The sequence below is a fragment of the Rhea pennata genome, chromosome 5 (genome assembly GCF_028389875.1).
Source record: "Rhea pennata isolate bPtePen1 chromosome 5, bPtePen1.pri, whole genome shotgun sequence".
NCBI classification, from domain to species: domain Eukaryota; kingdom Metazoa; phylum Chordata; class Aves; order Rheiformes; family Rheidae; genus Rhea; species Rhea pennata.
The window spans coordinates 23732638-23745840 of NC_084667.1; the positions used below are offsets into that span (position 1 = coordinate 23732638).

At 39.6% G+C, this 13203-nt stretch overlaps 1 protein-coding gene across 1 annotated transcript in view; it reads right to left on the reverse strand.

The window, feature by feature from the left end:
* CD44 (CD44 molecule (IN blood group)) overlaps positions 1-12946 on the reverse strand; it is a 59375-nt gene extending 46429 nt beyond the window's left edge. The window contains exon 1 of the mRNA XM_062576281.1: positions 12769-12946. Coding sequence (XP_062432265.1) covers positions 12769-12835 — 67 coding nt within the window. The 5' untranslated portion in view covers positions 12836-12946. The remainder of the gene's footprint in view (positions 1-12768) is intronic.
* Between the last annotated feature and the right edge of the window lie 257 nt (positions 12947-13203).

Genomic DNA, 13203 nt, shown 5'->3' on the forward strand with positions numbered 1-13203 from the left:
GAATCAGGTAATAAATTCATACAAAATCAGACATATAATCAACAAATCCAATTGAACGACAGATTTTGAACTCTAATTATTTGCAGTGTGCTACTCTATAATAACCCCAGCTGCTGTTTGGAGCAATTTTTCATACAACATTGAAAAAAAAAATTGATTTCTTAGTAAAAAAAAATCTAAACTTAAAAAAAAGAAGACACGGGTGAATAAGCGTTTCCTATACATCCTCTGCTCCTCCAAGTTATACATGAGAACCTCTAGTAAGTATCTAAATATTTTAAACTTATTTGTACAATAAATTTGTTAGGCAAAAGAAAGCAACGATCAAAATTAAAAAAAAAGAAAAGAGACATTCAATAAAAAGAATATCTGTTGATTTTAACAAGGCTGTTTCACAGTAAAACAACAGAGAAAAGAACCTCGAGAATTTTTTAAAAGCTCTGAAAGCCAGCCAATTAACACAAAGATAACATTAGCTTAGCAGACACACTAAACAGAGCAAGGCTGCCTAGAATATGTCTCAAAAAGACAGACATGTCAAAGGACAAGTGACCCGTGCCAACTTCCTAGGAACGAGTGATGGCAGGATGGAGAGAACTGCCCGAACAGCAGAGAGTCATGCTTATTCCAGCAAAGCTTCTCCGCAATGCAGATGAACTCCTTTGCACTTTCTTTTTTTCACATCTTTTCTCCATTTTGTTCGAATGTCTGGGAAAATTGAGCCAAAACGTAACCCTTTTTACAGAAGTTCCCTGTTAGAATTTGCAAGGAGGTACATTACAGAATAGGGCAGAGCAGCACAATTTTAAACACTTCAATGGGGAACATAGTTCTTAGCTATATATTCATTAAAACACTGTCCAGTAATCCATTGTATCTGGCAAAGAAACAATTACAGCATCAAACTGCAGAACTGAAATCTCCAGTTTAATGCCTGATTTAACGAACCATACTAAATTCAGCAGGAATTTCTCAGATTAAAAATATAGGTGTAACTTTGCAGTATTGGACTTAAGCTGAAATAGTTTAGACCATCAAGATTTTTTGGAATTTCAAGTGTATCTAAATCTAGAATCCTCGTATACTTATGACTTTGCAGTTTTAAATATGGGTAAAACACTACTTTTGAATATTTGTGATTTTCACACAGAAAAAGCAGAATAAAGTATAGCATCATCTGCATTCTCAAATTCTGGAGAATAGGCAAAAGGAATAAACACTGATGTTTGTGTTCATTAGAACAAGCATAATCCTAAAAAAACTATTGGATTAGTTTTTGGCCAACCACTTACACAACCCAACTAGGGAAAAAAAAAGAAAGAAAGAATGGATGTCTGGATATTATGTCCTAAAAATGGAGAAAAGGAAGGTACTGGGACATTCTCCCCTCACTGTTTCACTCCTTAAAAGCTTAAGGTAAAAATTTGCCATCTAGTTTCCTGCCAAAGCACTTAAACACCTTTCCTTCTTGTGCATTTTTCTGTACATTCTTTTTTATCCATGTGGTTTTTTCAAGTGGGATAATCAAGGCTGCCACATCTGTTGACTTATTTCTGATCAATGTCTTGCATAGATCATATTATTTTCATGTGGTTTCTTACAGCCATGGGACTATGCACGGTGGTTTGTTATTGTTGGTTTCCTACTGGATTACAGACTTGCAGTTGTTGATAGTTCATTATTCAAAGATTGCGTATGATAGCGTGACTTTGCACACTGGCTTCTAATGGTAAGGACTCCCCCAAATGTGTGATTGAGGCATGCAGATTTCAGCTGACTATGCTGAATGGTAACTAAACCATGAGTGAAGACTGAAGGGAACTACTTACCAGCCTCAATGGTCAGAAAAAGTGGCTGACTCACTTTGTGATGGTACATTGAGACCTTGCCCTCTTGCCATTATGGGATTTTGAATAAAGTTCTGCTAACTGTGCTGTATGGTTATTGCTATTCACAGGACTTTCCAAATGGCATGACCTGATGAGATCAGAGATGCTGGATATGAAAGAGAAAGTAAAGATCTTTGGATCTTTCCAATCTTGGAAGCAAGACAGCATTCTCTGAGGAACAGATCACGGAAGAAGTCCGAAGCCTCAACAAAGCTTAATTCACAGCCAAAAATGAAAGGTCCCAGAGAAAAAAAATGCATATCCAGCTTGGTGTACAAGCTACTGCATTTTCAGAGGTGGAGAGTGGTTTGATATCAGTTTGTTCCTTTCCATAATAACCCAGGGAGCATCAAGGCATGAGTATATTCCCAATGGAATGGAATGGAATGGATGGCAACCATGGGACTTCCAAGAACACCGGGAAGCATACTACATACTATTGAAGTAGTTGTATTGAAAATTAAACTCATGAAATGCACATTTCAGTGTCACTTGCTGAAGACCTTGGAATGTAATTCTGGAAATATTAAGGACAGAATGAGTGAAAAGCAAAGAAACTTGAGATTTTCATCAGCAGAAAGATGTTGTTTGGGATCTGCAGTAAGCCTGGGTCCACCAAAAAGTCATCTTTTGGAATGACTACTTTGTACAAGAACATGCAATGATTAACACAATCTACCTAATTAAGTCTTATCTCAGGTCTATAGAAGTCAACTGGGAAGCTCTTGTGCTACCTTAAATCAGTGCAAGCTTATCAGGATGACAGAAAACACTGTCATGCCCTCTATTCCCTCCTGTTTTTCCCAACACCAGAAGGACAAGGATCACACAAGCTATCACTAGAATGCCTAGGCCAGCAGACAATTTCTACTGGAATTTTTGGTGGCAAAAGTGTTTCCAGACTCTAGCACCTTTATGAATTCATGCCTCTGGAAAATTACAGTTTCAAGAATCTTAAAACTTATATTGAAAATACTGACTAGCAAGAAATTTTCCTAAGATGCATGTAGGCTATTTGTATCCAAGCTAGATGATGAGTTTTATTTCTTTAATAATTCTTACAATCCTAATTCTGAATCTTTTTCAAAATTGTTTTAGGAATAAAGTATTTTTAACAACTAGATTTTGTAATTATATATAATGATGTTGCTATTTCAAAGATAGCAGAAATAATTGTGTGCTTTGGTCTTAGTATTGTGTGAATTCAAATCCCTACATTAAAGAAACAAGCAAAAAGAAAGCACATCCAGATTCTCAAGCAATCGAAAAGTGAAAAAAGATGGAATAGTTATATTGCAGCAGATGATATTTTATATTTTCCTAAAAGATAAAGTAGCAATAAGATTAGCAATAAGCTAAGAATAGGTAGCAATACATGTAAAATAAATCAGCATTTTCACCTGACTTCTGTTAGCATCATGGTTACAGTGAAAAAGTACACACTTAAGAATTGAAGATACATGAGGCCAGTGCACTACTGCTTGAATGTAAGAGCCCCCCAATGGTGAAGCACCATTGTCTCACAGAAGTGCTGGAACCATTCTGGAGCCAAATGATTCTGCCGTGATGCTTGTTGTCCCTAGTCATCTTTTATTTGAATGAGATATAGCTGAATCAGGCATAAAGAGTACTTCCTAGAAAAACAGTAATTTCTTATTGGTAAAGCATCAGGACATATTTTTTTCAAGGAAAACTGCTTACATTCTTGAAGCAAAATTCACTGAAGGTATCAGTAAATACAGTAGTCAAAACTTCTGTTCTCACGTGACCAGTTATTACCACCTGATGATGAATATTATCAGTGAGCTATATCCACTACCAAAGATGGATTGAGACTAGGAAGTTTACATCAGAACTGAGAAGGAAAGGAAGCCAGTGAAAGACTCGGAAAACAGAAGTGACGAGATCTCATCACGTACTTGCAAGAAGTAAAAAGGGAAGTTCTTTACAGAAAACAGAGATCTCTCTTAGGAACTGCAGAAGTAGCTGATGCAGAAAGGAACAACTCATCCAGGGGATCTATAACTAGGCACTGTAAATAGATCTCACTTGTCTCTCCTGAACAGTCTGAAAGTGTCTTAGACTCACCTTACTACATCAATGCTTGAAAAATGGCTAATTTTCCCGACTCTTAAATCTGTATGTTCTAAAAGGATGGGAGATATTGAGTGCATAGTAATCAACTCAAGATACCTAACTAGTAAGATAAAAAGCAAAAGGCCAACTCAAATTAGGATATTAATGTGTTGTTATGGTTATCATGGTGGATTTATTTGTATCACGGTTTTCTTGGTGGAAGAAAAGGTGTTAATATGCTGTCTTGCAGTTGCTGTTCTTGAATTTCCTGTGAGTCAACAGTGATACATATAATTGTGACTGGTTATGTTGACAAAGTGATATGACTTGAGCACTCAGAGTATGAGTAATAAAGTTAAGTAAAGTATCTAACTGATACTGTTAATAAATTCAGTGCTGGTCTGCAAACAGTGGGTTGCACAGGTGTATAAAAATTAAGGAAATATTTAGCTGTTGCTCATAGAGAAACACGTGCAAGAGTATTTTCTCACATGGATTGCCCAACTGAAATAAGTGTTGCACAGTCCAGCTCAGTAGCAGATTACTTAACAGCTAGTAACCGAGGAGAGTTTCTGGGACCCTGTGCTAACTTGAGTTTTTAAGGGACCAGCATCCGAGATAAGACCCTGGTCCTCTGCACTCCTGTTCACTTCCACACCACAAGAAGAATGTTTGTGTTTTTTTTTCTTATGAGTACTAACAATGCTTATTTCAGCTCAAATAGTCCTGAGTGTGAAATCATAGCTGTTCTCTGAAATTCAAGCAAAGAAGCACTAATCTTGTTGATGGAACACCAGACTGGGACTTAGGAGAAAATATTTTTTCTGACTGTGTCTAACTTGTTGGGTGACTTAATCCCCCTACTTTCTCTTTGTTTTTCTATCTGTGAACCGGGGGTAAAATCACTGACATCTAAAGAGCTACAAAAAAGCTAGTTACCATTGTCCGCTATCAGCATATTTGTCAATTCACTTGTTTCACCCTACCTAAGCTCATCTTCATTGTGTTAAATAACACTATACTCAAACTTGAAATTTCAAGTTCTATGATAGTTTAAACACATTCAGTCTGATTGCAACCATGCTGATGAGACAGCTATTCCTTCCAGCCCAAATGTTTTAACACTTGTATGAACTTCATGTAAGGCAAGAAAAATAAGGACTACAAAGAACAAAACGTCATGAGGAACATGACCTGTTTCTGAAGAGATACACTGACAGTGCATAAAACTTCAAGTTCTTTTTCAAGAAGAACTTAAGTTCTTCTTCTACATCACCAGGAAGGATCCAGCAGATGACAATTGGAAGGAGTACATCTCAGACACATGTTGATATCCAGTTAAAATGTTTAAGGTGCTACAGCATATATTGAGCATTTTGCCCAGCTTGAGCTTTGGAAAATGTATTTATTCTCTGTAGGCTACAAAATGGGTTTGTTACATTCTCAGAAAGATCGGTTTTAGAGTTTAGTAGCTCACTATGAAATTTCAAGCAAAACATGTTTTCTGTGCTAGAGGAGTTTTATGCTTTTGCTCCACCCAAGAAGGCAAAATGACACATGGTATTGCAGTAGAAGAATGACATTTTATTAGCGCTACTCTTCTGAAGTCACTGGATGCTCCTGCCCTATTGGCTTAATGTTGAACACAATGACAGCAAGTCAGATTTACCAGTACAGGGGGCTGAAATCAAAAGGAAATCACAAGAGCATGAACAGGAGAATTTTCTCATCTTTCTAGTCTTCTTTGAGGCCTGGCCCTTGGAAGAACTTGGTCTCTATTTTTCTCTGTATGTCATTTTGCTTACAGATGCCTAAGCATAAGTAAAGTGCTGAGTAAAAACTTTACTGCATGCATTGGATTTAACCGTCTGCCAGGGACACTGGCTGATAAGAGGCTACCAAATGTATTTTACTGCTTCAGCCACATGCCACAGGTAGATGGCCATGGCCTAATGAAGAAAACAGAAAAAAAGGTGAGGGAAATGGAAAAAATAACAGCTGACTGTAAAGTAATTGTACCAAACTCCTTTTAGCACTGATCAATCAGTTCAAGAGAAGGTGTGGACATTTAAAAGATATGCCTGGCTACCAACTGGCTACACGCAGCTGCTGCACAGTGACACCCGAAAACTTGTCTGGACTGCCAAGCTGCGAAGGGGGGGCGGCATGGCCTGGTGGCCAACCTTCACGCTACAAGGGGAGGCCCTGGTTCCTCCGACTTACTGGGTCACCTTGAGCAAGTCACTTTACATCTCTTAGCACTGAGTCTTCCCTAAGTACCAAACTTTTATGTACAAATACCTCCAATAGCTACTGATCTCAAGTAGACAAACGATGGTTATCACTAGAAGTCTTGCTTAAATCAGGAAAGAAACCTGACAAATATGATTATATCATTCTATAGTTGATTATAAAATCCATTTTAAAGTTCTTGAACCAAAAGAAGTGTTCAGTATCACAGTAGGATTAAAGATTTTGGTCAGTTCTCATTTGCAAAATAGCTTTCCCAATCATAAAAAGATCAGTCCTGAATAAGAACTTTTACAGAAAACTATACTTCATATCCACAATTGTCTAACAGGAGCCAAGTGCTATTGAATAGAAAATAGCTGCCAGTCTTCAGTACTTTTGTAGCTATTGTTCACACAATAAAACAAGATAGAAATGCCAGAGAGACAGCGAAAAGTTTTATCTGTTTTTTATGAGACTGCTATTGAATAAATTGATTTCAACAGAGTATGCATTACTGCATTTATGTTTAAAAAATGTTCCTATATGTCAAATTTAGGTGTAAGCAATATTCAGGAGCAGAGGATGAAAAACTGCATCTATAAATCTGAAGACTCATTAGCAAAAGAAGCTTTTTTTCTATGCTTATATGGCTGAGTAATTAATGGAAAAGGGAAAGGATGTGAAAATTAAGGCAGGTCATCTAATCAAGCAGGAGGAAGAAGAATAGGGAAGTTAGTGAAAGCAAAACCTGGAGAAGAATTCAGGCCTCACCCTCAGTGTCTTCACTGTAAAGAAACATGATTCATTAATAATTGGCAAAAAATACTTTCCCATAAACCTGCCCAGTTAACTATTTGCATTCCTCACACAGAAGCTTCGCCCAGAGCATGGGGATGGACTCTGGAAGATCTGGCTGCCTCTAGCTTTAATCCTGACTTACTCTGCCACTTCTTTAGTCTCTTTACTCAAGACAGCGATATCGATTCTTATCTGTCTGTAAGATATATGCTGGCAGATGAGGAAGGATAGGTAAATACTACTCATTACCATTACAGTAATTCTTAAGGCTCTGTTGAATTACGACAACTACATGTTGTAGAAAGAGCAGACGCAAGCTTACGTGGTCTGTGTTTTGAGCGTGCGTGAGAGCTCTGCCTGTTCTCTGAAAACATCAGAAGTCATGATGCTGTGGCAAGCTCGACGCCAGTCCTCAGCTGATGAGCCTCCCCGGCAGCAAGCTGTGCGCTCGCCGGCTGGCTGCCCGCTCAGCCCGTCGCTTGACCCCGACGTGGATAGCCTTTCGCTTGCAGCCTGGACAGAGCTGCTCACATCTGCCCACGGTGTGCTGGATGGCTCGCACGCTGAGCTCTGGTTAACATCTCACGTCCGCATGGGAACCTTGCAAGAAACTGTTCATCGCATCTACCCACACGTGCCACACCCTGCTGCTTTACAGACACCTATCTACTAACAAAAATAACAATAAAAGAGCCCCCTAGGGAAATACACTTCTGAGAACCTGTTTTGCTGCGGGCCTCCAACTCACTGCAACGGTGAGACATACATAATCAACACAAGCTATGTCACAGCACCTTTTTAGTGGCACTGCTTTATATGATCTGACAAGGGCAGCTTCTTATTTACAAAAACAGATACTAGCTGTGTAGTTGATGATCACTGGTTAATATTCTTATCCTAGTCAGCTGTCAGCTTGTACCCCAGCAACTTCTTTTATAACCATCTCATGTTGCTTTTGGAACAGTATCATTAGCAGAAACAGAGACAGGAGTTTTACCACAGCTGCTGCACGTCTGTTTGGTTTTTTTTTTTTTTTTTTTTTTTTTTGTTTTTGTTTTTGCAAAGACATAACACTGTCTCAGAGCTTCTAACTGCTAAGTCTAGTTCAGTCAGCATTAGAAGAAAAGAAAAAAAGTAATGTATTTTTCCAACTGTAAATATAAGCTAAATTAAGGTCTTCCCTGTGAATCTTTGAATTCATGTGGTTGCTTGTATTCCCATGTATATAATTGTTAAAATTATAGACTACTCCTCAACTTCATTCAGTCTTTTTTTCTGTTTTGTGATGGGGGGTTTGAAGCTTATTGCACAGGAATACGATTGCTGCATTATATAACACATCAGTGTTGTCATGTAAAGTAACTGGAAAGTCCCAAAGCCAGTGGGCACAGTAGAGAGTTCAATTACGTTCTTAATTGTATGCGCAGACTCCAAAAAGGATTGCAGACTTCAGTAGACAGGAAACAGTTACAGACATTTGAACTTTAAATTGCAATTAGATGAACTTTCAGGCTGATTGAAAAGATTCACTGAGGAAACTCCCCCCCTCCCTGTCATGTGTTATTTCACGTTACTGTCTGCAAATTCATTCATACACTGAACTTCTCCTTCTTGCCTTGGGTGGGGTCAGCTCCAGCAGCAGCAAGGAGAAAAATTACAGCCAGCTGCTACTGATACTACTGCTGATGCCAGGCTAGAGAAGCCTGTGATTTGATGGGTAGGAAACTGATAAACATTCAGAACTGCCACAATCTTCTCTGCCACCAGCATTAACAATAGCCGTAATGGTCACTGATAACTGCAGTGTCTGGTGGCTGTAAGCCCGGCTTTGCAATGATTATTACCTCCCTGGGAGCGACGGACAACTGTGTTTTAACAGCCAGTGAGCTTCTGGCCTAGGCTGGAAAATGGCAACAGCTACTATCAGTTGTCCATAATCCATCCAGAATGATCCAAACCACTAGATTTATCACAAAAAATCCCTTGTGGTTAAAGGCAAAAATAAATGAGTAGGCTGGAGATCTGAGTTTTACTCAGTATCAGCCATGACATAGTTAGTAGAGAGATACTGATGACAAAATCCTCAATCTCTGTCTTGCCTAAATTTGAAGTTTAAACTTCTGTATTCTAACACTGCAAGTTAGTGCTGAAAAGCGAAATTTGATTAAAGCCTGCTCTTGGTTACCAGCTTATGCTAAAATACTACGCGTTTTGAATGCATGAATTAGGCCAGTATGATGTTGTTTTCTTTTTAAAGCCAGTCAGATTGGTGCATTTGTTTCTGCTTGTTTCATAATTAACCTCTTTGTGAAATTAAAATTCACAGGCAATTATGTACATTTAGTTTTGGTGCTGGGAAACGCAATTTCAGAGGACAGGTCGGTGGATCACCTCTTCCAGCTCTCTCACTTAACGATTCCTTTCTAAAAAAAAAACCCTTATTTTTATAAATAATGGAATACATATCGTGTGAAGGTGCAGACTGCCTTCTCCTATCCTTACTGTACTTTCAAACACTTATTCATTAGTGCCAGAATAGAAATGCAGGGCAGGAAGAATGGAAAGCAAATGGAGAAGCCCTGTTACAGCAACCCTACAATTCCCAAGAACTCTCAAGTTCTTGGGCTCAGTTATCATGTCTTCTTCCTATATTGGTGTTTAGGAAACACTACATTTGTTTTTCCCTGCTTCTCTGTAGTGTATTCCACCTCCAGTCAACTACGCTCAGAACTAAAATTATCCTTGCATCAAAATAGTTACCAGAGGTCTTCTACTCCATCTTGTTATCCAGTAGCCCAATCGGCAATACCCAAACTGTCTGTTAAAGGTGTTTATCTAATAAAAACAATGTCTCTTAGCAACCTATTTCCAAACCTAATTACCGCTACTGTCTAGCCACTCTGTCTGAATACCATCTCCTTTCCGCTGACAACATTGCCATATTGCGTTGTTTGCCCTCTGCTTTTTAATCTGCCAATATTCTATCAATATCTTTTCCTGCACCATGTTCACCATGCTCATGCATTTTTTTCTTTTTCTCACTTTTCACATCTCTACAGGCTCCGCTCTTATTATACATTAACTTGACGGCTGCTACCTCTTTTTATTCCTCACTATAGTGGTTGCTTATACTTGTCTACCAGCATCTCAGGCCATCTCATCCTTCTGGCACGTTCTTGCTACAGCAGAACCCCGTGTGCGTATAGGATAAAAAACTGCAGTTTCAAGGCTGAGAACAGTTCTGGAAGAAGACATGCGAGGTATGGAGGAACATTTCATTTAATCTTGGCTAGAACTACCAGCGGTTTTAAAAGCACTTTGCTTAAAAAGTTTTTCCTCGCTTCTGGGATGCCGTCTTCCCTCATCAAGCCTCCCTCTGAGGCCTTCCTGTTCTCAAGGTAATGCTGCTGCTCTGTGGTGGGCAACAGTGACTGAAGGAGAAGGAAACATTTCTCCAAAGACTGTAACCTTCTGCCGTGGCTTGTTGGCTCTGCCTGTGAGAGCAGTCCAAGGGCAGATATACAACCTTCCCATTAAATGATGATGGCAGTTCAACCGAACTTTAATAAAGTCTGGTTACTTTAGAGCTTTGGGAAAATAGCCAAGATACACACTGTGAGGACTATGTGAAAATAAACTAGCACAAAGAGCTTCTTCAAACTGCTTTATTTACAAATTTACATGACATGTATAAGCTAAAAGGCAGACAAGTCCCTTCCTCCGTGACTGACTGATAGCTGTAGTAGCCTTTCTCACAGCATTACTTTGTCCTCAAACTCTGGCCACCTCTCCAGTGCTAATATCCAAGCTTCTCTCTCCCTCTCGCTGGTGGTCCCATTCTCCCTCTTTTACTTTTCATTTCACCTTTCTTCTCAGTACGTTCCAACTACTTCCAGTTTTGGGGCCAAAATTCTTAGAGCAGCTTTGTGTTAATCAAGGAAAACTTTGAGAGGAATATTTTTACAAATACATAATGCCCCCGGGGAAAATCTCCCCCAGAAACCCCATTAAGCAAAGTGTCAGCACCTGCATTTTTCTGGGCTCTGAAATGTGGTCCAGCCTCCATAGAGAACTGGTCTTTCCTCTAGCAACCACATTAACAATAGTCCCACGAACCTTCCAGTTTTGTCAAATTCTGCTATAAAAGAATCAAAACTCAGGAACAGATTTGAATTTTGCTCTTCAAGCAAAGTATGTTCTAAAGGAAATGGTCAGTATTCTGTGATGTACAGTAAATATATTCATTTAAAAAAAGAAAATCCCCATCAAATGCTGCTTTGAAGTCATTACTGACTACAAAGTCATGTTGGAATGCACCACACACCAACTAAAATATATTGTAGCTATAATTAATACCTTTCTAAGCCATTAAAGGCTAACCCACTAGGTTATGGGTTTTCTTTTATGTCTTACTGTAAAAATGTATTATTCCCAGAGTAAGTGTAGACCCTGCTCTCTTATGACACTCCTTGCAGCTTAAAAAAGGAAAAATCAGTTGAGCAAGTGGTAACCAAAACATTATAAGCCTTATACAGTATACAGACCTAGACTAAGTCAAATTTTTAAATGCATTTCAGATACACTTCATATGCATGTCCAGCACCCCCACCCTTTCTCTGAGTGTTTCGTTCATAAAGCTGATGCTAGCAAGACACTTTTGGTTTCCCTGGAAGACTGTTCTAGCGGGAAAAGCCAGGAGAGCCCTTCAGCTGTCACAGATGTGCTTGGGACGGTGGCTCCTGGCACTCCCATCCATCCATGGCGCTGGCGGCAGTCCTTGCTGCTGCTCCAGCTAACCAGAGATACACGTATTGCACACACGCACAGAGCCCTTGGGTGACAAGAGCAATGAAAAATGTATTCTGTAGAGTCCTGGAACTGACGAGTGGAAAAATAACGCAGAAGGATAATTGTTACCCCTCACCGCAGGATGCCTGGGGCGGTCGCTGTCACAGCGAGAGCCTGCTAACAGCACGGCTGCTTCCCCCAACAGCGTTCAGCCTGCACCGTGTCAAATCACAGGAGCCCTTTGTCATTTTGGACATAGGGGTTTTGTTTTTCTGCCTCTGTTAACACATTTCATTTTCAAATACAAATATTTGAGGTAGGTAACTGAACTACAGAAAGCTGGTTGATAAACAGCTGAATTCTGTGGTCACTTCTAGCGCTCTGGTCTATCAGCCAACCCCAAAGAAACTTGAAGAAGTCAGAAACAGGCATGCCTGCCATAAAAGCTGTCCAAATTTCAGTCATAGATCGTTGCAGTTTTGTTTCTGGTCAGCGTGCCTGTGTCCAAACGGGTACATATTAGCTGTTAGTTCAGCTCCTGTGAACCCAAGAATACAGTTATTGTACTCGCTGGAGTGAGGGGGGAGGCTTCCCCCACTCCTCTTCTCCGCTTGCTAAAACACAGCCAGGAGAGCAAAGTATGTGAGTTAACAGCAGTCACGTTGTAAAACGGAGCTTTACCAGAGCTGTTCTAAATTCCCGAATGTACTTCTGTTCTTCGTTTAGACTTCGCTTTAATGATCTACAATTCCCATTTTCTATATATCTGGAATTGCCCTTTACAGGCAATACACAGCTTTCCTTGATTGTACAGCTAAGGTTATAGTTCGAAAGCATCTCTGGTAACTCTTAACAAATAAAAAAAACTTTTCACAAAGAAAAGACAGACGCGAGGAAGCTGTTAGCTCTCTGGCTGAATAGCTGCTGCTGCCAGAGGCACAAGCTTATTAGCAATCACAAGAGTTTTCATTCATACAAAACTTACGTGTCTCTGTTAGACAAAGCTTCAGCAAACATAATCCAAAAGTTGCCCATAAGGAGAAGTTGGCCATTTTTTCCTCAGAATTGCTTCTTGCAAAAACCAGAGATCCTTGCAAGCCACAGAAAGAAGCCCCAACGCCTGTTAAGCCTGCAGTAAATGAGCCTCAAGTTTGCTGCACTTTTTATTCTGATTCAAAGGAACTGAAGTAATGACATAACTGGGAGGGGGAGCTCCATCAAAAGTCACACCCATATTGCAACAAAAGTGACCAAGCAATGGAGGGGGGGGAGCCTACTACTCCTGACTGAGCAGCCACATGTGCGTTTTAAAGAGGCACTAAACCTCTTCTACTTACACAAGAGTTATATCAAAAGTGCTTGCAGGAAAAATTTGTGTAATCTCTCATGAGTTAGGCACAGAAAGGGACTATTTCTGATC